This window comes from Hypanus sabinus, chromosome 22 (assembly GCF_030144855.1).
Source record: "Hypanus sabinus isolate sHypSab1 chromosome 22, sHypSab1.hap1, whole genome shotgun sequence".
NCBI classification, from domain to species: domain Eukaryota; kingdom Metazoa; phylum Chordata; class Chondrichthyes; order Myliobatiformes; family Dasyatidae; genus Hypanus; species Hypanus sabinus.
The window spans coordinates 51,724,803-51,751,551 of record NC_082727.1 but is presented as its reverse complement, the minus strand read 5'-3'; the positions used below and the strand labels follow the sequence as shown (position 1 = coordinate 51,751,551).

The 26,749-nt window shown below is 40.8% G+C and overlaps 1 protein-coding gene across 9 annotated transcripts in view; it reads right to left on the bottom strand.

Moving 5' to 3' along the window:
• Positions 1–26,749, bottom strand: part of ctbp2a (C-terminal binding protein 2a) — a 304,686-nt gene that overhangs the window by 121,685 nt on the left and 156,252 nt on the right. Inside the window, exon 1 of one of the 9 annotated variants that reach the window (XR_009507482.1) lies at positions 11,895–15,947. The exons of 5 other annotated variants lie outside the window; for them this stretch is intronic. Coding sequence is in view for 3 of the 4 variants with exons in the window: in XM_059947712.1 (XP_059803695.1) it covers positions 11,895–13,701 (1,807 nt within the window). In the remaining variant the exon portion in view is untranslated. Of the gene's footprint in view, positions 1–11,894; positions 15,948–15,991; positions 16,131–26,749 lie in introns of those variants that run through there. 3 more of the 9 variants (XM_059947721.1, XM_059947715.1, XM_059947712.1) reach the window with 3 other exon arrangements.

The window sequence follows — 26,749 nt, the reverse complement described above, 5'->3', positions numbered from 1 at the left end:
GTGTGCTTGTGACTTTAATGAATTTTAATGAGTATTTCTATAGTGCAGGAAAGACATCAATGATGCTATTTTGTCAATATAATTTCAAACCAAGGGAATATGATAGCACCGTATGCATATTTCATTGCAGGTTTATTGCAAGGAGAAGGTCGATTTGTGTTTGTCAGATTTCTCACCCATAATGAAGTATTTTATCTCCACTTAACCTGCAGGTAGAAATAGATACTGCAACTTCCCTGCAATGTTTGCACGAATTGTTTATATGTATATATATATATTTTTATATAATACTATGCAAAAGTCTTAAGACACATATATATTGTTAGGGTGCCGAAGACCTTTCAACAGTATTGTATTTGTTAATATGGAGCAGAGAGCAAGTTTGTAAATCTAGCATTGGGAAAGGGTGTAGAGTATTGCCAATGGCAAGGGTGGAGTGCTGTGGGAGGATGTGGGACAGGTGGCAGAGGAATGCCAGGGCTGGGGGTGGAGTGGGTGCAGACACACCCAGTCCTGAGGCACCAGGCAAAGTGATTTGATTCCAAACAATTGGTTTATTGATCGTTACAGAATGTTTCTCTTGTGTTTCCCGCTCCCTCCCCATTTTCTCAACCATGACTCCCCTCTCCCTGTCCCTTCCCACGCTCTGTCCACAATAGAGACCCATATCAGAATCAGGTTTATCATTATACACATATGTGATGAAATTAGTTTATTTTGTGGCAGCAGTACAGTGCAATACATAAAATTACTACAGTCCTGTGCAAAGGTCTTTGGCACACCAGCCATATATATGTGCCTAAGACTTTTGCACAATTCTGGAGCAAGCTACAGCCCTCTCATCTGGCAAGGGTAAATCAAAGAGGACACTTAAAGAAGTTTTGATAATAAAGAGGGGCATTAAAAAGATGAACAGTGACACAGGAGCAGAATCTGGCCATTTGGATATTGAGTCTGCTCCACCGTTCAATCCTGGCTGTTCCTTACTCCCCTCCTGCCCCACTCCCCAGCCTTCTCCCTGTAGCCTTTTTTGTGGAAGTTCAGAACAATGACCACAGCACAAATAATCATGCAGGAGTACTTTAAACAAAGAGCAGGAAAAACCTGGAGCTCAGTAGTAAACTGAATGGAACGGCAGATGCTGAAACCTGAAACAAATATCAGAAAATGATGGAAATACTCAGCTAATTATGCAGTATCTGTGGTTACGAAATAGAATCCACTTATCCAGATCAGTATGCAATTTGAATCCTATTTCACTTATGCCTCGTGTATTATTTTCAACTTGTTTCTATTTTTGGGCTCTTTATCTTATTTGAAGTGTGTTATCCGCATTGCACATTTTAGTAGCTGTAGGTCTCTCCATCACAACGGTTTTGTTGTGCAGTTCTCCTGACAAATCTCAACATGCTCATATACCAAAGGATGCTTATAAGGGCTTGAGGGGAAATATGTTCCAAGCTGTCTCTTTCAATAATGCTTTCCCTATTATTTTATCTGCAGCTATTTGTTTTGTTCCTTTCCCCTGCTGCTTTCATAGCCTTGTTTTGTTGTCATGCGGTTTTATGTATTTCTAATTTTCCTCAAGTGCCAATCTGTATTAAAGAATGCAGATAGATGATCGTTTCCAATTGTATAAAGAACCTTGTTAGTGCTTTATCTACTAAGAGGCAGGTGCCTTGTGGATCTGTTGTCTCACTATTATACATGCCATCGTTTTGGCTGTTTGTCTGATGGTTCCTGTTCACTTATTAACTTTAATTGTACAAACATTGCTGTTTTTTTTTGTTATCCTGTCGGCTTTTTTGTTTTGTCTTTTCTCCTGTTTTTCCTCCCCTCATTGTTCCCGCTCTTGAAGCCAATGAATTTGTCCCAGCCAGTCCCAGTACCTCACCGCTCTCCACAGCACAGCCTCCCAGTCTGGACTGTGAGGACCAGGAGGTCATAAACCGTGGGCATGAGCAGGCGGTGGGGTCAAGGGGTAGTGGGAGTGGGTAACAAAGCTAAACTGAGCTTGTCCTCAATCACTTATGGCCATCGTAAGTTGTGGGTAACAGAAGCAGAGTTGGGAATTATTAGAGAAGATAGTGGCAAGTTTCCTTCTGAGTGCACTGCAAGTCAAATCATAAGCTATAGAGTGAAGACATCCTGACCAAGCACTGGTGAAAGATCTGCCATGTGTGTTTAGATCAGGGATATGCACAACCACAAGGGCAAGTGGGGGCAAGAATTAGAGCTGATGGTGCTGGGGTAGAGACGAGGCCCTTCCCTCCGCTAGCCTGCAGGTCACACTTGGACAAGGTGTAGCACCTCCCTAGCCCCCTGATCAGGGTCATGTGAAGCCATGGGAGCAGGTGGTGGATGGCTGTATGAGCAGCTGGTGCTTATCACAAGTCCCGGGTATATGACCATTGACAATTTCTGAAGAGTTCTGATAATGGCCGGAGGTCACCCATCTTGTAAAGACACCACCAGAAGAAGGCAATGGGGAACCACTTTTGTAGAAAAATTTGCCAAGAACAATCATGGTAATGGAAAGACCATGATCACCCATGTCATATGACACGGTGCTAGAAGCCTTTTGTAAGGAAGAATGAGCAGAAATCCCCCAAACAAGAATTGAACGACTCTTAGCTGGCAACAGAAAGCATTTACAAGCTGTGATACTTGCCAAAGAGGGTGTTACTAAGCACTGACCATGCAGGGTGCCCAAACTTTTGCTTTGGGCTCTATTATTTTTTTGTTATTTTGAAACTGTAAAAGATGGAAATAAAAAAAGTAATATTGCTTAAAATATTAAAAAAATGCGTCATCTTTAACTCTATGCCTTTTGGAAATCAGGTCACCTTTTACTCGCTTAGCTATTCACAGTAACAGAAATTTTGACCGGGGTGCCCAAACGTTTGCACACCACTGTATTTATTCTGGCATCTTTCCCCTTCCTTTCCAGTCCTGATGAAGGGTCTCAGCTCAAACTCAGCATTACATGACACACGAAAGAGACCTTTGCTGTTCCTTGCCCAAGGGAAAATAGGTTTTAGGTGGGGGAGCAGTGAAGTTTATTTAGTTCCAGCTCATTATTGCTAGTAAACCTCAGCTCATTCATTTTCATAGAAGCTGGCTGACCTGCTGAGTTCCTCCAGCTTTCTGTGTGTCTTATACTATTTGTCCTATAAAACATTGTCCTAGGTTATCATACAATAAATCCTGTGAGTGTTACAATAGCATGGTGGGCAAATTAATATACCTGCAGTTTGCAGATAGGAGCATAAATCCCTCCAAAGTAAATCATTCAAGTTATTAAAATAATAAAAAAACTAACATCGGTAACTATGAAATGATGTTTGTTGTAAAAACCCATCTGGTTCCAAAATATCCCACAGGGATGAAAATCTGCCACCTTTATTTGGTATGAGCTAAATGCAACAGCAGGTTCAACCAATGTGGTTTTTTTCTTAACAGCCTATTTCAGGGCAAATTAAATGAATCATAAACAAGATGTTTATATCTCACAACGGAATAAATAGGTAAAAAAAAACCCCACAACATCCAAAGCCCCTGTGCCCTTTAGATAAGAGGGTTTGTTAGTGGATTAGGTAATTACCTAGCGTACATGGAAGACGCAAAAGTAAAATAATGCTGTTAGTCGGAAATGAAAGTACAATACACCGGAAACGCAGTGGGTCAGGCAGCATCTGTGAATAGAGTAAATGAGCTAACGCTTTTGATCATTGACCTTTCATCAGAACATAGAGGGTTTTCTTGTTAACTGACAGTACCCCAGGATAAGTAACAAATACTCTAGACTCAGTACTCAGAAGGATCACAGAAAGCAGATCAGGAATTAAAGAGAAGGATATTGTGGATTTACAATAAATCAAGTAATGAACTCAGGCAGCAGGCACTGGACTGTTGTTTAACTGCTTGGAAGCTTCAGGAGTATGAAGCTAAACCTGTGTATGATCAGAGACAATATTAACAGAATGAATTAAAGGATGATTCACGGTTCAAATGAACCTCCAGGCAGAGGATTTCTTTTGGAGAAGACGAGGGTATCGACTTTAACCTTGATTACTCAGTAGAACCTGTGTAAATTAATAGTTCAAAAATTGACAAAGGTGGGTTAGCTGCTTATTAGATTTCCTAGCAGCCTAGAGTTGACAGGTGGATCCAGAGAACCAATGTTTCCTCTCCAGTCAGGAGTTGCCTTTAATAAGACTCGGCTATGAAAGCAGATGTGTTCCTCAATGTACTGTCATCGAGCAACTGGTCCAATCGGCCAGCAGAACAGATATTTTTCAACTGGGTAAGTTTTGCACTTGTGACTGACATTTGACCCATTAAGCTACGCAGTTTTCAGGCCAAGAAACCCCATTAATACTCTAGTAATGAATAGTCTTCACCCAATATCAAATGAACGTTTTACATCCTAAACAGATTGCCCTTTTTGACTTAAGCTGAAACGATTGCTTAAGTATATTTATAGAAACCAACCAAGGAAGTAATCCATAAATTGACTTTTCCCATCAGAACATTCCACTGGGAGGGAGGTCTGAAATTTTTGTTATCAGCTTGGAACAACACACTGAAACAACATTTTAAAAATCTGCAGGAACTACTCAAGTTGTATTTAAAATTAAAAGAAAAATGCTTGGCTACTTATCATCCGTCACAGAAGTGGCTAATTTTGCCCATCAAAATAAAGAAATTGCTGAACATTCAATAGCGAAGTGCAACAGTATCATACCACTTAATTGACTTGGGATTTCCATTTTATTTATTCTTCTCTTTGGAGCTGAGAGCAGCAAGGGCTGGGTGAATTTGAAGATTTAATATTCTGCCATCCTCAACCAAACAATAGTTCTCAACTTCTAGTAGCTTAATCTGCATGTCTATCAAAGCAATGGCTCAGAATAATGATGTTCACTGTTCATTATTCTGTGGAACTAACAGCAACTTCTGGACTTCTGAATGCAGGGGTCCAGTAGCTTCTGGCAGTGATCCACTCTTCCTTCCTCTAAGCTTGCTCTAATTTTTTTAAAAAGCTGTGTGGATGAACCATTGCTCCATAGAAAATTTTTAACAGCTTGAAAAATATGTGACACTTTAATAAAACATTGTCTAAAAGAAAATTCCAGCCACCCGGCAACAGTGGCTATGTGCACAGGGGCATTTCAGTTGCTGCGCAGCTGCGCACCTTAGAGGGAGCAGTGCTGTTTATGATCTTTTCCACCAGACCTGATGAAATCACTCAAAATGCTGCAAATTTGAGCTATTTATGAACAAGTCCCACTGTAAAATATCTTGAAAATCTCACAGTCGATTACATGTAGTCTGAATGAATTATAATGGCTTTCTAAACCAAATTGCTGCTTAGCAAACTATTTGGCTCCAAGGAAACAAATCTATCGTGATATTCTGAAATGACAAAGGATTGTAAAATTAAAACGAAATGAAATTTCATGTTCATGTTTAATCATTTACTTGCCAATCTTTATTTAGCAATTGAAATAATGTTGAGAAGTTTAAACAAAAATTCATCTTCTGGTTGAGAATTGCTTTAAAAGAAAGGGGATTGGCTGGATAAACTATGACTATAACACAGGTGTCAGGGGTCCCCTTGAACTTGTAGTTGAGCACAGTCGGCATCAGACAAGGGACCAGAGTTCACCAGAGGTAGGCTGCAGTGTCTCTGAGGGAAATGTTAATGTTATTGGTAACAACAATAACTTTAGCCTGTCAATACAAGTTCAGGGTGAAATAACTGGTTAACGCACCTTAATCAGGCTTTTTTAATACTATTAAAGGGCTTCTACTAAAATGATAATTTTGCATCTGAATACTAGGCTGCATATTTAGATAAAAACAGTCCAAGCAATATAAACTGCTATCAAGGCAAACTCAATAGCAGTTTATATTCATATACATGTAAATTCACCAGAGTCAATGCCCTAATACTGTTAGGGTGTCTTCTGGAGTTAGGGTATATAGCAAATACTAATTTCAACAGCAGCCAGTCTTCAGACCTGAACGTGGATTGCAGATTGAACTTAAAATGCAGCTCTGAAAAATGGTCTTCCTGAAGCTGCATTTTGGGGTTGATTTCAAACACTCCAGTTGACCTCAGATGCCTGCATGTGCATGAATATGGCCCAGAATCAGTGGGAATTAACATTCACTTTGGGTGTCTGGAGTGTGGGTGTGAAGATGGAGGTGTTTGAAAATTACATGTGATTCAAAGAAAGCATTGTAGATACATTTTAAGTATAGAATTGTCCTGCTGTTACTTTTGACCTTTAGCATATAAAATGTCGTGTAATAATGGATCGAGCAGGCCTCTTCTTCTGAGAGTATCTCAATATGATCCTCGCTGCTCATTTTGCTGAATAATGACTTCTATATCCACTAACTTCAGTGTCTCTCTGGTCGCTTTGTTCAGTTCATCACAAATACCAAACCAATAATTCTCCAATACAAAGTAACATGGCAAAGTCTTGTTTCGCTGTTGTTGCATTGCTGCTTGATGTGTTGTGTGTTGTCCTGTTGAGCATTGTGGGCAAGCTACGTTGGCATTGGACTGTGTGGCAACACTTGCACCCAGAACATCCTCTCGATGGGGAGATTTTAAACTAGTTTGGCTGGGGGATGTGAACCAAAGTGATAGGGCTGAGGATGGGGCAGTTGGTATACAAGTTGATGCAGTGTGTAGTGAGACCGTAATGAAGCACAGACAGAGCTCAGGGTTAAATTGCAGTCAGTGGGATGAGCTGAAGTGAAACGTGGGGGCAAAATGGAAAAGGGTGATGAATACAGGATCGGTAGTGTTATATTTAAATCCATGTAGTGTTTGGAATAAGGTAGATGATCTTGTAGTGCAGTTAGAGATTGGCAGTTATGATCTTGCAGTCATCACTGACTTGTGACTGAAAAAAGGTTATAGATGGGAGCTTAACACACAAAGATACACATTCTATGGAAAGGACAGGAAGGTAGGCAGAGGGGACAAAAATGAAATCAAATCCTTAGAAAGTGGTGACATAGGATTGGATGATGTAGAATCCACATGGGTAGAGTTAAGAAACTGCAAGAGTAAAGAGATCCTGATGAGAGTTATATACAGGCCCCCTAACGGTAGCCAGGATGTGGGATATAAATTTCAATGGGAAATAGAAGATCCATGTAATAAGGGCAATGTTACAATGGTCATGGGGGAATTTCAATATGCAGGTAGATTGGGAAAATCAGGTTGGTTCTGAATCCCAGGAGAGGGAATATGAAGAATGCCTATGAGATGCCTTTTCAGAGCAGCTTGTGGTTGAGCCCAGTAGGGGAAAGGCAATTCTGGACTGGGTGTTCTGTCATGAACCAGATTTGATTAAGGAGCTTAAGGTAAAAGAACCCTTAGGAGGCAGTGATCATAATATGATAGAATTCAGCCTGCAATTTGAGAAGGAGAAGCTAAAGTCAGATGTATCAGTATTACAGTGGAGTAAAGGAAATTACAGAAGCATGAGAGAGGAACTGGGTAAAGTTGATTGGAAAGGGACACTATCAGGGATAATGGCAGGAGAGCAATTCAGAAGGTGCAGGATAGATACATCAGAAAGTTGAATAAGTATTCTAAAGGAGGGATGAGACAACCATGACTGACAAGGGAAGTTAAAGACAGCATAAAAGTAAAACAGAGAGCACATAATACAGCAAAAATTAGTGGGAACTTAATAGGATTGGATAGCTTTTAAAAACCAACAGAAGGCAAATGAAAAGGCCATAAGGAGAGAAAAGACGAAATATGAAGGTAAGCTAGCCAATAATATCAAAGAGGTAACCAAAAGCTTTTTCAGATATATAAAGAGTAAAAGAGGTGAGAGTAGATATTGGACGGCAAGAATTTGATGCTGGAGAGGTAGTAATGGGGAACAAAGAAATGGTGGATGAACTTAAAATAGTAGTTTGCATCAGTCTTCACTATGGAAGATACTAGCAGCATGTCAGACATTCCAAAGTGTCAGGGACAGAAGTGAGTGTAGTTGCTATTACTAAGGAGAATGTGCTTGGGAAGTTGAAAGGTCTGAAGGTAGGTAAGTCACCTGGACCAGATGGACTACACATCAGGGTTCTTAAAGAGGCAGCTGAAGAGATTGTGGAGGCATTTGTAATAATCTTTCATGAATCACTAGATTCTGGAATGGTTCTGGCAGACTGGAAAATTACAAGTGTCACCCCACTCTTTAAGAAGGGAGAGAGGTAGAAGAAAGGAATTTATAGGCCAGTTAGTCTGACTGCAGAGGTTGGGAAAATGTTGGTCTTGATTATTAAAGTTGAGGTTTCAAGGTACGTGGAAGAGCATGATGAAGGAGGCCAAAGTTAGCATAGCTTCCTTCAGGTGAAATCTTGCCTAACAAATTTGTTGGAATTCTTTGAGGAAATAACAGACAGGCTAGATGGGGGGGGGGGGGGGGGGTTGTGGTCAGTGGATTTGACAAGGTGTTGCATATGAGGCAGCTTAACAAGATGAAAGCCCATGGTATTACAGGAAAGATGCTAGCATGGATAGAAGACTGGCTGACCAGCAGGAAGCAGAGTTGGAATAAAGGGGGTCTATTCTGGTTAGCTGCCCGTGTCCAGTGGTGTCCCACTGGGGTTGATGTTGAGACCGCTTCTTTTCACATCATATGTCAACAATTTGAATGACAGAATTGATGGGCTTTGCAGTCAAGTTTGCAGATGTTACAAAGATAGGTGGAGGTGCAAATGGCATTGAGGAAACAAGGAGTCTGCAGAAGATCTTGAACAGATTGGGAGAATGGGTAAAGTGGTGGCATCTGGAATATAGTTAGAGAAGTACTTGGTTATACATTTTGGTAGATGGAATAATGCCATAGACTATTTTATAAACAGAGAGAAAGTTCAAAAATCAGAGATGCAAAGGGATTTAGGAGTCCTTGTGTAGGATTCCCTAAGGGTTAACTTGTCGGTTGAGTTGGTGGTACTTTGGCAAGGAAGGCACAAGCAATGTTGGCTTTCATTTCGAGAGGACTAGAATATTAAAGCTGAGGCTTTGATCCAATTGCACTTGGAGTAATGTGTGCAGTTTTGGGCCCCTTATCTGTGAGTTGGGGAATGAAAAGGTTAATGTATGAGGAACATTTTATAGCTCTGGGCCTGTACTCACTGGAGTTTAGAAGAATGAGGGAAGATCTCATTGAAATCTATCAAATATTGAAAGGCCTAGATACAGTGGACGTGGAGAGGATATTTCCTATAGTGGGCAGGTCTAGGACCAGGCGGCACAGCCTCAGAATAGAGAGATGGGAAGGAATTTCTTTAGCCAGAGGAAGGAGAATCTGTTGAATTCATTGCCACAGCCAGCTGTGAAGGCCAACTCATTAGGTATATTTAAATGGAGGTTGATATGTTCTTGGTTAGTAAGGACGTCAAAGTTTACAGGGAGAAGGCTAGAGAATGGGGTTGACAGGGATAATAAATCAGTCATGAAGGAATGGCAAAGCAGACTGGATGGGCTGAGTGGCCTAATTCTGCTCCTACATCATATGGTCTAATTTCCATCATTTTCCATCATCTACTTTCCAACATCGTTTCCTAGCCATCATCCTGTTCAGTCCATTATCCTGAAATGCCCGACTCTGTGGGTTTACTTCCAAGTATTTCCCATGCAGTATAGAGTTGCCATGATTTACTTAGCATTGAACTTTGCTTATAAAAGAAAATTTACAGCCAAGGTTAATAAATATCTGTAGTTACATCCTCTCATCAATTCTAGTTTCTGAATAATAGATTGCTATCAAAAATACCTTCTGCCATATCATAAGTGCTAAAAGTTATCCAAATTGGAACAGTTTTCAATATCACAACCAACTTTCAATCACTTATTGCTTAATACTCACCTGGGGGGAATTATTGAGATGCCCATGACTTCATAATGTCTGGGATCCAACCCGCTCTTGCTAAACAGGAAATCTGTATAATACTGCAACTTAAAATCGGCACATAGTTTATTTGAAAGGGTGTGGCTGGAAATATGTCCAACTATTGTTAAAATTATTTTGTGAAGAACTTTCACCAACCCAATTGAATAATGGGGGGAAATTGAAGTTCAAAAATCTAACAAGATTATCTGGTAAAAAAGTAGGTGCGTTCCGATATGACTCATACAGTATTGTGTAGTCGTGTCTGATAGCATTTTCCTATTTGAATGCCAATTCTCTGAACTCTCCATGGATAGTGGCCTTCATGTTGGACAGAGTGTAACTAACCACCTTTACATTTAGTTACTTGTCTAGTAGCTAGTTCTCATAAGACATGCAATGCTAGGTCTATCAAAGGTTACTGACTATTTTCCTGCTCAACCACACTTTTCAAAGAAAAATTAAAATAGACTACATGCTTCCTGCCAGGGAAACAAAGAAAGCAGGCATTGTACCTCAATAAACCACAGAGAATCAGTTTTCTGTTGTGGTATAGGTAATCATTCAGTATTGCTTATTTAACATTTTCCCTTGCAATAAAAATAAATCTGATGTCCTGTTTGAGATAATTGAAGGAGACTTCTAATTGAATCCAGATGTAAACCTTAATCAATATGCTTATACAGATTAATTTTTTTTTGTGATATTTTTGGTACTGGCTAACATTGAAGTTAAATTCTTGCTTCATTATTTTAACACAGTTATTATCTTTGGATTAATAAAGGGCAGACAAGAATTTAATCCTCCAAGAGGACCACAACTTGTTGTGCTTTGGAGGCTTGTAAACCTCAATGACCTGGAGAGCTATGTTGGCTGGTGTCAGGGTCGCCCAAGCCAAACAGGTCAAAGGGTAGAGGACAGACTAAGAATGGTCCACCAGTTCTCCAGGTTTGGGGGTTCAGCTCAGGGTTAACAACTCTGACTGGTAAAACAAAATTTTTTCAGAAGCAGCAAAGTAGAATCCTTCTACATCTGAGTGCGACGCTGTTCCTGAGTCTCCACCCTGGACTTGCATGACTGGCAGTAGTGAAAACCAAGAGGAAGCTACTGACATGATGAAGGAAGCCCTGAACACCACCAGATTTGGAGGGCCTTCATTGTTGCCCTAAACGTCAGCGGCATATTGGGCAGTAAGTAAGTAAGAATTTAATATGAGTGCAATAACCAATCCACTGAAATAGTTCAGAAGTGGTATGAAACACAGTACTGCTAGTGATTAACTGCTACTTCTATAATACATTCTTCAAAAATGTTGCTTAAAACTTGACTTTCTTTCCTGTCCAATAAAAGATTTTTAAAAATGGATATTTTATTATACGTTAAAGCTGACTGATAATTGCTTCTTTAATTGTTTTTAGATTATTTTATTGTTTTGCAGCATACAGATCTATAGATACAACACTGAGAGCTCACGTAACAAAGTGTTATAAGAATATAATCAGCCTTAGTCTCTTCTGTAGCAAATAAAGGAAAGCACAATGGCAAGAGGATCAGTTTATAGACACATATGAGCTGGTCTAATGAATACTTGACCTACAGGATAGAAATATTCTGTATCATAATGATGGCTGCTGATTTCTCTACAGTGAGAATTGCATGCTACAATAATATAGTGGATAAACCCACCTTGACACAAATTATTGCATTAATAGAAAGACAACTGACCTAATTAATTGAGAAGATGCAGATCGGCACACACAGGGATTTTCAATAATCTTTTTTGATAATGTGTGTCAAAACAGTGAAACAAAAACAATGGCCATAAAATGGAAAAGAAAATCTATCAGTCTCTGGTTTCAATCCCTTTCTGCTCACAAGCATAAAAAGAAAACAAGAGATAAAAGCACTTAAGTAGGAGTGATAGCACATATATCAAACACAGCTAGAATGTAAAAAATGCATTACTTGGTTCAGGTGATGCCATTGTGGAGACAATGACTGGAGGTCCAGTACGTCTGGTCACTTTTGGGTTTGCAGTGTTCACCAGCTGGTAAGCTGAGCTTGTAGGTACCAGTGTGGACTCCACCTGCGTTCCTGGCTTTCGGAGAATCCGAGGACTGTTGTGCGGGCTGTGCATAAAAGACTGAGTTGAGCTGCGCTCCCTCGTCATCAGTTCTATGGGCACAGTGTAAGTAGTCGAGTAGGCAGTCTTGGGCCCTGGATTTGGAGTGGCCTGCTGTGTATTCATTGCTATTCCGGACTGAGCGAGGTAGAGAGGCCCTGATCGGAGGTTCTGCAGCCCCATTGGGGTGGGACTGCTGTAACCTGTCACGCTTGGAAAATGGCCCCCAAGTCTCCCAGACCCAGAGGACCCATAGTTAGCAGTTTCGAGGAGATGTTGGGAAGGGGCACTGGATGGTCGGCGGCTCACTTCGGCCAGCCTGGGTGACATTGGTTGCAAAGCCATTGGTAGCTGCTGAGCAGTGGGATTATCCATCGAAGGGACCACCCCTGCCGGAACGCCATAGTCATTACGCATTAGCTCGGTCCTGTGACTGAAGCTGTTTGAACGCGTTCTCATGCGGCCGCCACTGCTCTGCAGCTCCTGCCGCAGCTGCATGTCCACCTTGCAATTGTGGGCGAGCCGCGACAGCAAACGGGCCTGACCCAGGTTCGGCGCCACAGACTTGATATCGTTCTCCTCCAGCATGGCCAGGAAGCTGGTCGAATCGAAGCCTTGCTGCAGCAGGTTTGCAATTGTGCTCTCAGATAAACCCTCCGAGCGCAGCAGCGCCAGAAACTCAGCTTTGTTGTCTTGCCCGGGGATTCCCACAGGAAGGTGGCTGCGGGCCAGCATGGTGTTGTCATAACCATCATAAATGGGCTTTGAAATTAAACCGTCCCTGTGTGTGCCGTAATCAGACATCATTCGAGTTGCCACTCCTGGCCTACGGCTTTGGTTTAGCGTGCCAGGACACAGCATTCTATCCAAGCTGTTCTCACACCGAGACCCAGTGGCAGGATCCACGACTAAGCACGTTGGAGTAATCTGTCGTGTGCTGGTGGAGTCCAGTGGCTGACCAGAGGCAACACTGTACATCTGCTTACCAGAGAGAGGTGGCGGTTCAGCCCCATAACGAGGGAGAGGAGTTTCAGCGCCATACCTGGCGGGAGAAGGATCTCGGCTACGTATTTTCTGTCCGTCATGAACCAGCTTACCAGAAGGATCATGGTACACTCGGTTTACCTCAGGAGGGGGAGGGGGCCTCCCCTGTGAGTGGTCCCAAGACATTCTCCCACTTGACATCCCATAATTCGGCGCTGATCTGCTCAGCATATGATCCCTATAAAACCGTGCCTCTTCAGATGGCCTAAGCGCCACGCCAGGCTCACCATAGTAATCCTGTGGAGGCACCGAGTTGCGTCCGGTCATCACGGCCTGCTTTTCATGGGAGCAAGAGAGATCGGACTCAGAGGATTTTCTCACAAGTCTGTGATCATACCGACTGGGATAATCTTCATCAAACCCAGAATCTGGATGGCTGTAATGTTCGTAATTATGTTCATACCCTCCTGCAATGTCGCGACCATGAACTCTGACGCTATCACTGCCGTCGTAGACACCGTTGCTGGAGTAGGTCAGCGAACCTCGTCTCCTGCTAGGCCTCTGGCAGTCGTATGTGCTGTTGTTGTCCCAGTTGTCTTTGTACCATCCGCTAGAGTCCCAGCTCTGAGAGCAGCCAACAGTTGTATGCTTGCTAGGGACAGGCATTGGAATAAAATGACTTCAGCTTAGTTAAAGAGGCGGGACCTCTGGTTATAAAACATGAAACAAAGCAGGCTGGTTTCACCTGAGCCCCAGTGGGACTCCAGAACCAAACAACTGCAGGTTTTCTATTACAAAGTACCGCTTGAATTATTAATCCAAAGAAACATCAGAAGAAACAAAAAAATGACGCACCTTGTTACCAAGCCTCAATCCACGACCAAATGAAAGATCCTCTTTGTGTGTCAGCTTGCAGATAGAAAGGGTAGATTCTTTAATCCACACATTTATCCTTTCCTGCTTGGGACACTGCTTGTGCAGACAACTGGTATGACAGGGCTCATGGATTAAGCACTATATTAAACCAGTAAAGCCTTTGCTCTTTGTGACATCAACCGAGCTCATTCCAAACCTTACACTGGTCATATGCTGCAGATTCGCAATTTTTAAAATGAAGCCACTAAGCAATTTCCTAGCAAATTGCTTATGCGTTCTGCATTTTTTAAACGTTGCTATAAATGGAGGACCTTATACTTTGTGGTAAAAAGGGGAAGAGAGAATTAAAGAGGCAAAAAACCCTGACAATCCCTCACTGTCAGCACAATTCAAATCCATCTTGATGAGATACTAATCCAGCAAAAATAGCTGGAAGTAAATTGCAAGCAAAAGGGAATGTTGATAATATAGAAATTTAAACCGCATAAGCAAAGAATTAGAATCATCCTTTCAGTCTATTGACATTTTAAGGTTTTTTTGCACATGGATTGTGAAAACTCTGGAAATTAAAATTAAATTGAAATTTATTTTGTATTTAAATTAAATTTAAATTTTAAAAAAGTGAAAAATGTGGAAATTTTGCTGCGCCATGCTGTAATTGTATTTTTAATTTTCTAAGCAAAGTCACGTTTGCTAACCTATATCAACCCAACTCAAGATTCAACAAACATCACTACCACGAAGAGAAAACATCTTTTGCCAACTCTCAAAGAAAATTGGTCAGAATGTAATCTCTAATTTGCAGCCTTGTCAACAGAGCAGGGGTCAGCAAACCTCAGGGAACCAAAACCAGAAGGGTTAGGATTCAGCTGCACCAGTTCCTAAATAGACTTAGTGAATAATACACTTGCTGGTTAGGTTGATCTAAACATTAACAAAACAAATCGAATTCATTTTTTAAACCTCAAACGTCACCATATACGTTCACCTATCTACATGTGTGAAGAAATCTGATATTCCATAAATGATTATTTTGCATTTTATTTGACAGTTTGACAGGGGATATTTTGGTGCTTTCTTTTACCTATTAACAATTGTTGTCTCATTTTAATTTCCCATTGAGGAGCATGAAAACGTGTATAGAACTTGACTCCAAAGGAATGCTGTTTTGCACCCATTCGCTTAGGGTGATAATTGGTCAATAGATAACAGACAGTGGCCACCTAATCCCACGCTGTGAGAGCAGACAATAGCTCCCTCCAAGTAGAGAGGGGGGTGATCATCAGAAAATATCCAAGTCCATCGTCACCATCATCTGAAGAACAAGTGGTACATTGATTCTGAAAATGAATTTGGTGACAACCTCCATCAGTTCCAACTCAATTTACAGGACAATCTTAATATAATGCTGCAAATTTGCAAATATAGTCTCTTCCATGAAATATTAAGGAGAATTTTAAAGGTTGAGTGGAATGATCAACTACAGCGTCAATGTTGACGAAGGAATTTCCGGCCTGTCACTAGTAATTAAAGTAGAACCCGTAATCCTATCATTTCAGTGGATGGAGAAGATTGCTTTCTGATTCACTGTTGGAGCCTTTTGAGTTCATTAATTATGCAGCATTCATTAGAAAAATGTTTAACCTTTCACTGCTCTCAAAAGATTTTTCAGCATGATGCAGTACTTCAAATACCATACCCAAATACGGTCCAAAAGAACGTGGAGTAAATGTATGACACATGGATCACTGTTTTAAGGAGATGAAGCAATAAAACAAATTATCAAAAAATGTCAAAAAGGATGTTTAAATCTATTTTTGAAAAGTTTTTAAACTCTTCACTGGAAGCCCTGCTTAACCAGTGGACAAATAATCATAACTGATTTTATAAAAACAACAGCATCCTTAGATCTATCACTTTACTGAGAAACAGAACAGTAAAGTGCCGTGAAAAATTACAGAACACGAGAAGAACTTCATCCTTTATCAATGATAGTTTCCATATTCAGTCTGGAAAATGTCAAAGGTGGACAATTAACTATGGCTTAACTTATCTTAATTAATTTGAATAATATACTTACAACGTTGTTGAATTAAAATGTCTCTTTCCATCTCAACCAGACTGCTAGCTCAATGGCCAGAAACTAATGGAACAGTCAGCTTTGCTGGCACTCTGTCTGGTTCTCTTTCCTGGAGTACTGCCATGGATGGAAATTTCTGCTGTTGAAATTAAACCCTGCTTAAGTACAGTGACACAGAATTTGACAGCTGCATGGCCAAACAGTACTATGTCTAAGTGAATCACTGGCTGAAATTGAGAAAAATGTAGATGTTTCCTGTAGGATGTAATGATAAGGAAAACGGAGCTGCAACTGGCAGGCACCAAGATAAACATATCAACTAAAGTATTATTTTAAAAGGAAATAAGTTCAAGTTCAAGTTTAATTATTATTCAACTATACATGAATACCCACGAATACGGCCAAACAAAATAATGTTCCTATGGAGCCAAGATGCAAAACACATAACCAACAGTCATACACAGCATAAGGCACATATAAGGTAGCAAGTAAATATACAGTCACACATAAACAGCCCAAGTCCATGAGTGACGTGTCCTGTAAATTGATAGTGCATGGGTGTTATTGGCAAGAATAAGCAGCTCACAGCAGTTGGCAGATGCACATACACACACTATCCAGCTTATCATTGCACCATGTGAACGCTGGAGGGTAGTACCAACGGGAGAGGCCAGCCCCCCCCCCCCCCCACCAACGCGGCATGGCCGCTGTGCTACACTGCCTCCGCCATCTCCTCTCCTGGACTGCTGCAAAGTGCAAGTCTGCGACTTGAGGCAGAGTGCTTGCCGCAAACCGAGGCCACGCAGCTCCCCCGCTCCCTGTCTCACCAATAATCAAGGGAGACGAACTTGACAATGTTTTACATTACCAATGTCCAACAGGGCCTTGCAATCGCAGGAAAAATGTCCAAGGCAATCACCCGTTGTTGGACAGCACATCACCTTCGCGCACAAACTCCAATGCCTTTCTGTAGTATGCAGTAACACTAATGTTAATTCAAACAATGGTGAGCAGTTAAGGTGTCTGATTGTATCTGAAGTCCCTAAGGTGGTGAGCCGTAAACTGTTAACTATCTAAATGAGAGATACCCCATATCCCTGAACCATGGTTGCACATTTCAACTCCAAGGGGAAAAACCCACTACTGATGCTGCATTCCCTCACAGTGACTGTACCTATGATTCATGGAACAACCTTAAAGTCGCCATTTGTGCAAGAGACTACAGTTTGTTTGCCTTCTTAGCATTTAAACAGTGCTAACGGAGGAAAGAAAAGTGGAAAAAAATATACAGATGAATGCTCTGTTCTACCAAAACAAAACACACACACACAGCAACAAACTTGGCAGAGATGCTGAAAATACCCTGAGCCACCTACATGTGGAATCTGGCGGCTGAAAACAGGCCAAAGCTGTATATAAGTGTATTTTATTTTCAAATGGTTGCTGCTTGTTAATGTAAAAATAGAAATGGCAAATAGAGACCTCCATTATCAAATGGTGCCTCACGCCCTGAAATGTAGATCTTAAGTATGTGCTAGGAATTTTTGTAGTTCTAATTAATTTGCCTGCATGTAATAGTGTGGCAAATGTACATGACACTGGCTGTAAGGACTATGACACTGGTTTTTATCAAAGCTACCAGAGATATATGTGATCCTGAAGCCAAATGATATTGTAAAAATAATGGAACAACTACACTGACCAATTATGGCATGTGGTAATGAACTACTGGGCATTCCAGCTGTAAAAATGGACAGACGTGTTGCTTTATGTTGCATGCCATAGATTTACCATTGCAGTGCTCAGATATATTAAAGAGCACAGCATATAGAACACGAGGCATTAACAGGAGCTGAGGGAATAAAATACAGGAGTTTTAAATATTTGAAAAGCCTCTTTGTCTGGACCATTGATGAACATCATGATTCTACAAACCCAAACTTAAAAAAAAATCTAATCACAAGGTAAACATTGGACAAGAAAGAGCAGTTATGCTTTAGTCGATTTTCTTGTTTTAGTCGAGTTTCTTGTCTCTACACACAATTCATTGGGGGAGACAGCATGGCACTAAAAATCCATTCACTAAGAAGTAAATGAACAACTGTGTGCCACTAATGATAATTTACTTTGCCACGTAAGAACTTCACTGTTTACAGAGCTCATGTCTCATTAACTAATCATGCAAAGCTTTAAAGCTGCAGAGACAACTCGGGCTTTTTGTGAAAAAGATTCGTTCACATCAAGCCTTCTAACTACTGATGTACCTAGAATTCACATTTCTTTGAAACACTGGAGTGTGTGCCAGAGACTGAGAGACAGGAGTGAGAATGGAATGGATATATTAATGGTTTTGACTAATGTTGAAGTGATAATTCTTTTACCACTGAATTTTCACTTTATTCATTGATTATGGGCATTCATTCTCCAAGAGGACCACAAACCTGTTGTAGGGTTTAGAGGCTTGTGTGCCTCAATGACCCAGAGAACTAAGTTGGCTGGATTCAGGGCTTGGTAGGGTCACGCATGTCAAACAGGTCAAAGAGTAGAGGACAGACTAAGAGTGGTTCATCGGTCCTCCAGGTTCAGAGGCTTATCTCAAGGCTAACTGACTGGTCAAACAACATTGTTATGGAAACAGCAATGTAGAATCCTTCTACATCTGAGTGTGACGGTATTCCTGAGGCTCCACCTGGAACTTGCAGGACGGAGACTAGTGAAAACTGAGCTATTGGCATGATGAAGGAAGCCCTGAACACCACCAGAGACGGAGGACCTTCATTGCTACCCTAAACTCCAGCAGTGTTACGGGTAGAAGAGATGGGCATTCACATTTATTGTCTATCCCAAGCTCTCTTTTGAAGATGGCAATTAGCTTATATGGAGTGGGACACAATTGATTAAAAAAAAGTTAGATTTGGATAAGAAATCATTTTACTAATGAGGAGTACCAAAATTCCCTTCTACTCTGCATGTACCATTAATGCCAAACCAGCAGGAAATGACACCAATTTCTACCTGTCTTGTCTCAGTGGAGGAAAACAAGAAAATTTATAACACTCAATGCAAAGCAGAATGAACTCAACTCACTGCAGACTTCACGCCTCATCTTGGTTGTGGTGTTGATGTTCAGTAGAACATTAGTGGATGAAGTTACTTAGAGCTTGGTGGGGGTGGGGGGGGGACAGGGGATGCACTGTAGCTTTCTTCTAGTTCCTGTTCACTTCAGTCATTTGCAATTTGGAATCTCTAAATGATACTTAAATCTAACTCTGGCATGACAACCTAGATTCTGGGATCTGATTGAAATGTTTAAAATAATTAAAGGATTTGATAGGATTGAGGCAGGAAATATGTTCCAGATGTTGGGAGAGTCCAGTACCAGACGGCATGGATTGAGAATAAGAGGTCAGTTATTTAAAACAGAGTTGAGGAAGAGCTTCTTCTCCCAGAGAGTTGTGGAGGTGTGGAATGCACTGCCTCGGAAGACGGTGGAGGCCAATTCTCTGGATGCTTTCAAGAAGGAGCTAGATAGATATCTGATGGATAGGGGAATCAAGGGATATGGGGACAAGGCAGGGACTGGGTATTGATAGTGAATGATCAGCCATGATCTCAGAATGGCGGTGCAGACTCGAGGGGCTGAATGGTCTACTTCTGCACCTATTGTCTATTGTCTATTCTGTTGCAATCAGGTGAAACTCTGCATTTCACTGCCACCAAGTGACGTAGTCTTGAGTTATTTTCTGTTTTTCCTTTCATTCCCTCCAGGAGTGGAGGATGAGGCAGTTTTGATATCCTGGCATAACCTCAGACTCTGCAATTCAACACTCCACCACTCTTCTTACCTTGTTCTTTCACCCACATCCCCAGGCTCTAACTGCTCTCATTCACTTAATGGCCCAATAACCTTATGGACAGCTTACATCCATTGTCAGCCTGGGACATTGCTCATCCTAGCACCAATTCTCTTTCCAGCTTCTGATGTAAGGTCTTCAAACTGAGTTATTGACCTAATTTTCTTCCTACAGATGCAGCCTGACACCTGAGTATTTCCAGGGTTCTTAGTTTTTAATTTTGGTGCAAGGAATTGCATTGGTGTCAAAGTTACAGCATAGTGTTTTTCCTAGTTTTTAAATGATAATTTACATGCTTTCTTCTTGTCTAATCAACCTCGCAATCAGTAAAGTAAAAAAAAATGTTCCAGAAGAGAAAAATTGATAAACTGTATTCAGTGTACAGTGTAGAGTGTACTGATCCCTGTGGAAAGCGGAGAAAAGCAGTGAGGTACAGAGGTGTTTGGTGCTAGGATGAACACTGCTCTGCTTTCATCTGTCCTTTATTGTATAACCATAGTTAAATGAAGCCAGCTGGTGGCATAGTGGCATCAGGGCCGGATTTGGAGCGAAGGCTCCTGAGTTCAAATCTAGTCAGTTCCCTTGCCCGCTTTCCATCCGAGCATCGAGCTAGCAACTCGGCCTCATAAAAAACGCCATCACGATGGCATCTCAATGACTTTCTTTCTCAAGGGTCCTTCTCCTTCTCCTTCTTCTCTTACATGAAGTAAATGCATCACAGTTAGAGCTTTAAGACTAGAGGGCAGGTTGCAATAGACAACCAGACTAACAGAACTAGGCAGAGATAGAAAAGCCAACACTTGCAAAGATCACACTAGAATACATTGAACCTGTCAGCAAGACCTGCCCTTTGTGAAGAATCCAAGGGTTGATGGCTCCTGCTGAACTTAACCTTCCACAAGAAGCAGTGGTGCTACATGGCAACACTGTTGGTTGCTCACAAATCGATGCTACAATTCATAATGTTTCCCAAAAACAGGATGAAAGTGTTTCAAAGTTCAAAGTAGGTATATTTCAAAGTACACTTAAGTCACCATATACAACCCTAAGATTCACTTTCTTACCAACATAAACAAATCCATAATACAATAATAACCCTCAACGAAAGATTGCACCAATTTGGGCGTTCAAAAACAAAAAAACTGTGCAAAAAAAGGAAATAATAATAATAATAATAATAATAATAATAATAATAATAAATAGCCAACAAATATCAGGAACATGAGATGAAGAATTCTTGAAAGTGAGCCCATAGGCTGTGGGAACATTTCAGTGAGAGGGCAAGTGAAGTTATCCCTTTTGGTTCAAGAGCCTGCTCCTGGAAGAGTGGTGATTTATTCCAAAAAGTCATCAAAAACATCCAAGACTACAGCCATTACTCAGACTCATCCCAGAATGTTGCCAGAGTGCTTTGGGTGTTTCCATTTCCTGAGAGTTGCACGGTATTCCATTGAGTTTTATTTGCACGTTGCAGCATGAAACATCATTCCCATCACATAATTACTTACAAAAACTGTTACTAATGACTGCCAGACTCTGTTTTTTTACAGCTGTATCTAAATAGTCTTAATAATAATTAAGTGTCTTTTAATGAAACCTAGAATAACTGGCTAATACAATCTTCGATAGCAATACTTCACCCAATGGTGTGCCCATGCCCTATAAAATCCATGAACCCCAATATACAATATACTTTAGGCATAGCTTTCCAAGATATATATCTACACTGTCTAAACATGCTCTACAATAGCATGGCATGGTAGTGTAGTGGTTAGCACAACACAATACAGTACAGGCGACCCAGGTTCAATTCCCGTCGCTGCCTGTAAGCAGTTTGTACGTTCTCCCCGTGACCGTGTGGGTTTCCTCCCGGTGCTGTAGTTTCCTCCCACAGTCCAAAGATGTAGTGGTTGCTGGGTTAACTGGTCATTGTAAATCATTCCGTGATTAGGCTAGGGTTCAATCAGAGGATTGCTGGGCGGCGTAGCTTGAAGGGATGGAAGGGCCTATTCTGCACTGTATCTCAAAGAATTAATATATAAATCCAGGGTGAGTACATTTCTAACAACAGGGAATACGGCATTTCATCTAAGTTGCTGGACAATTAAAGATCTTTAATCTTTTATCTTAAAATGCACTTACACAGATTCCTGCAAGTGCCCTGAAGTAAGAAATATTCTTTAAAAGCTTGGTGCACTAGCATCACACACACAAAACCAAACATAGTCGCCTAAGTACGCCACTGCAACATAATTTTACCACCAAAACATTTTGGCTCGATTTCTACTTGTCACACAACATGGGTGAATTGGAATTTGTTTCTGAATATTACATGTACTGAGATACTGTGAAAAGCTTGTCTTGCACGCGGTTCATACAGAACAATTCATTACACAGTGCACTGAGGTTATACAAGAATGTAGAATAAACTATACAGGCTACAGATAAAGTGCAGTGCAGGTAGACAATAAGGTGCAAGATCATAATGGGGTGAACTGTGAGGACAACTGTGGTAAGGAACCATTCAACAGTCTTATAACAGCAGGATACAAGCCAGCTGGATGACTAAGAACACATTGTAGAACTGCAATATTCTTGATAAAACTTTGTTATTGACTACTGAAATCCTCAAGATGATTCTTTTTGCAAGAGGATCTCAGTGACTACCTCAAACACGCTCTCAAAATGGAGTGTCAAACTGAGGACTCAGCTCTGAAAGGATTAATCCTAATCAACTGACTGAAGCTTATAGAGACAAAATACTCCTTGCCAAGATGATACACCGTCAAGACTGCAGCCCCCAAAACATAACAGAAATAAATATGCGAACTGGAGCATCCAGATGTCCGTGCTAACTGAAAAGCACAACTACTCAAATATGGCTGCCATTCAAATAGATCGACAAAAATGCAAAAGTTTCATTGAAAATTAAGGTGTTAAGAAACAGTCATAAAGCACTATGGCACAGAAACAGGTCCTTCAGCATCTTTGGTTCATGCTGAACTGATATTCTACCTAGTCCCATCGATCTGCACCTGGGCCATACCCTTCATAATCCCCCCATCCACGTACTTATCCAAACTTCTCTTAGGAGTTGAAATTGAACTGCCATTCACCACTTTCACTGGAAGCTCATTCCACACTCTTCACCATCCTCTGAGTGAAGAAGTTCCTCTTCACGGTCCTCTGAAACATTTCACCTTTCACCCTTAACCCATGACCTTTAGTTCCATTCTCACCCAACCTCAATGGAAAAAGCCTGCTTACATTTACCCTATCTATACCCCTCATAATTTTGTACACCTCAATCAATCTCATTCTTCTGCACTCCTAGGAATAATCTATTCAACCTTTCCCTATACTCTGTTGCTTAAGTCCCAGCAACATCCTTGTAAATTTTTGTGTTTTAAACTGCTTACATTCTATTTTTGAATTCTCTAAGCAGCTTCCTCAGTACTAGTTGGAGTGGAAATTAGACCAGTATTCTGGGTACAAGCATGAGATAAGGTGTCCTGCAAGCTTGAAAAGACTGCCACTAATATAGTGAAACATTTCCAAAAATAGGGAAATACGGCTACTCCAAACAAAAGCAAGCACATTTCGGATATTCATGAGACAAAATAATTTCCAGAGTAGATGATGAATTTAGACCTGTGCACAGAATCCAGGAAGAATGGAAAATGCAAGCCCAAAAGCTAGCATCATCCCAGAGGAACACAAGGCAACCAGTTAATTTGGACAAATCATGAATAAAGATAACTGTAAGAATATTCGCCAAATTTTAACTTATTGACACTGAATGGGCTCTGCATATACAGAGTCCAATACTGTCACCAATTCATATCAATCAGATGTAATCAACTAGTTCATGCTGAATTACTATTTATTTGCATATAGGCAACCCTGAGTTACGGGCCAGTGGAGTTCCTGGAAAATGGGATGTATCGTGACTTTCTGCAATGCAAAGCTGTGTTGAAAAACAAAGTTTATGTCAACTTACTTTATTTCACATAACTTCCATGACACAGAATTCTATTTATTTATTCATTGAGAAACAGTGCGTAATGGGCCCTCCCGGCTCTTCGCACCATGCCGCTCAGCAACCCCCAGTTTAACCCCAGCCTGATCTGTTCCATGATGTTTACTCCATTCTCCTCGGTGCTGTGGCTGTGTCCTGCTCTGGGCTCAGTGTCTGTGAGCTTCACTGCAATTTGCCCCGCTGTATGCTGAACAGTGGGCCTGCTCCGGCTGCTGCAGGCTTCAGATTTAAGGACTCAATTTCATTTTAAGTGCTGTTGCTTTATTGTGTGTATAATTTGTATTTTTCCCCTCTCTCTGCACATTGGATGTTGGTCTGTTTTTTAAATCGGGTTCTTTCGTGTTTCTTGGCTGCCTGTCAGCAGATGAATCTCAAAGTTGTATGGTTTATACACTGAACAAAGATTTTGCATCCTGAATATCTTTAGGTGTACCTTATGAATTTTGGGCTACTGATCATGAAAATCACCATGAAATTACCCTATCATGCACCATTTTTTAAACAAACTTAAGTTTATTATTTCAATTCATAATTCAAGTCAATTAAAATGTTACCTACAACGTAAGCTGTAAAGTTTCCTATCTTGTCCAGGCATGCTTAGGCGGTGCAGCTGCTACACGGCAAGACAGGTTTTAGTAATAATTATTCGGTTCAGGACCGCAAGGATGGAATTTGTTACACCAGGCACAAAAATTTCTATGAAAGATTTTGATACTTGAGACAGATGCTTCCCAGATTAACTGATGCCAAGATTAAGGAAAGCATTTTTGTTGATCCACAAATCAAACAGGTCATCAATGACAGGCAATTTGAAGAATTTCTAGTGGGACCGGAGAAAATCACATGGAAGGCACTCAAGGAAGTTGCTGAAATTTTTCTCGGCATCTACAGAGCACCAAACTACATGCAGCTGGTTGAAAGCATGCTTCAAGCATATAAAACCATGAAATGCAACATGTCACAAAGGATTCATTTTCTGCATTCCCATTTAGACTTCCCTGCGAATCTTGGTGCTGTTAGTGACGAGCACGGTGAAATGTTTCATCAGGATATTGCAGTCATGGAGAAAAGATACCAGGGCAACTGGAATCCATCAATGCTGGCGAATTATTGCTGAATACTTACGCGAGAAGCCTCAGACATTGAGTACAAATGAAAATCATTAACAAAATATTTTTAACTTAGTTGAACTATTGCAAAGCATCAGCACTATTATGCAATTTAAAACATTATATTCAATAAAAGTTAATTTGTTGTTTCTCCAAATTCCTACATGATACAAGTATTCTGAAATTATATTTGTGTTCATCATCAAGCAGTCTTTCATAACAAAAAAAAATTCTGAGGAAGCAACACTTTTGAAAAAATTTGTTGTCCAGTGTAATAAATGTACTTTGAATTTAATCATGGATAATTTACAATGATCGATTAACCTACCAACTGGCACTGTGGGAGGAAACGGGAGCTCTCAGAGGAAACCCACGCAGTCATGGGGAGAACGCACAAACTCCTTAAAGGCAGTGTGGAAAATTTTATTCCACAGCAGTAATATTTGGGTACTGATTTGAGATTTCAAATTTCTATTATCCAAATGGCTGTCACGCAGAGCCTGCCTGTATCTCAGGGCCTCTGAAGTCAAATGAATGACTGCCAGTTTGTAGTTTTGCTGTCTGGCTTTTTCTAATGCAGGCACCATAGGGTTAATCTGCTCATTTAGTACGTTGTACCGATCCTGATGGGAATTTCATGGTGTAAATGCTAATATAATTCAAACCACTTGATGTTAAACAATTCAAGGACTCAACATAGGCATCATTAACTCATAGGCACAGACTGGCTGATAAACCCCAGATGGTTCTATGACGAGCGATAAAGATGAAGGAACTAAGGATTTATCAGGTACCTTTGATAAATTATTCTGGCCAGGATTTTTATGCACTCCCCAGATGATCTTGGGTAGGGAATTCCATGAATTTGAAACAGTATTTAACCAAGAAATAAATGCTCAAGACAGTTGGCTTGTAGGCAATGTTTTTGCTGTAGCCTGTCACTGATACTAATCACTAATGCTAACTGCTGCCAGTACAGCTTTATGCATGTTGTGAACATATTGCTAGCTCTGGTCACTTCACTACAGGAAGGATGTGGATACTATAGAGAGAGTGCAGAGGAGATTTACAAATATGTTGTCTGGATTGGGGAGCGTGCCTTATGAAAATAGGTTGAGTGAACTTGGCCTTTTCAACTTGGAGTGACGAAGGATGAGAGGTGACCTGATAGAGGTGTATAAGATGATGAGAAGCATTACAGTTCCTAATGTGGATAGCCAGAGGCTTTTTCCCAAGGCTGAAGTGGCTAACACAAGGGGGGGGGGGGTCATAGTTTTAGGGTGCTTGGAAGAAGGTACAGAGGTGATGTCTGGGGTCAGTTTTCACATAGAGAGTGATGGGTGCATAGAATGCACTGCCGGCGACGGTGGTGGGAGCAGATACAATATGATCTTTTAAAAGAATCTTAGGTAGGTACATGGATCTTGGAAAACTAGAGGACTATGCGGTAGGTTAATTCTAGAGTAGGTTACATGGTTGGCATAACATTGTGGGCCAAACGGCCTGTAATGTGCTGTAGATTTCTATGTTCTATGTTCACATATTTTATACTTTGGTTGAATTTTAAGAATATCACTATTCTGGACTTATATTTCGTTTGAGTTCACCAATTAATGCATCCATTTGACCTATCTGATTACTGACAAGCAGCAAAAAATATCTTTGCAAAACGAACATGTTGCTCTGCCCCTACACCTCCTCCCTCACTACCATTCAGGACCCTAAACAGTCCTTCTAGGTGAGGCAACACTTCACC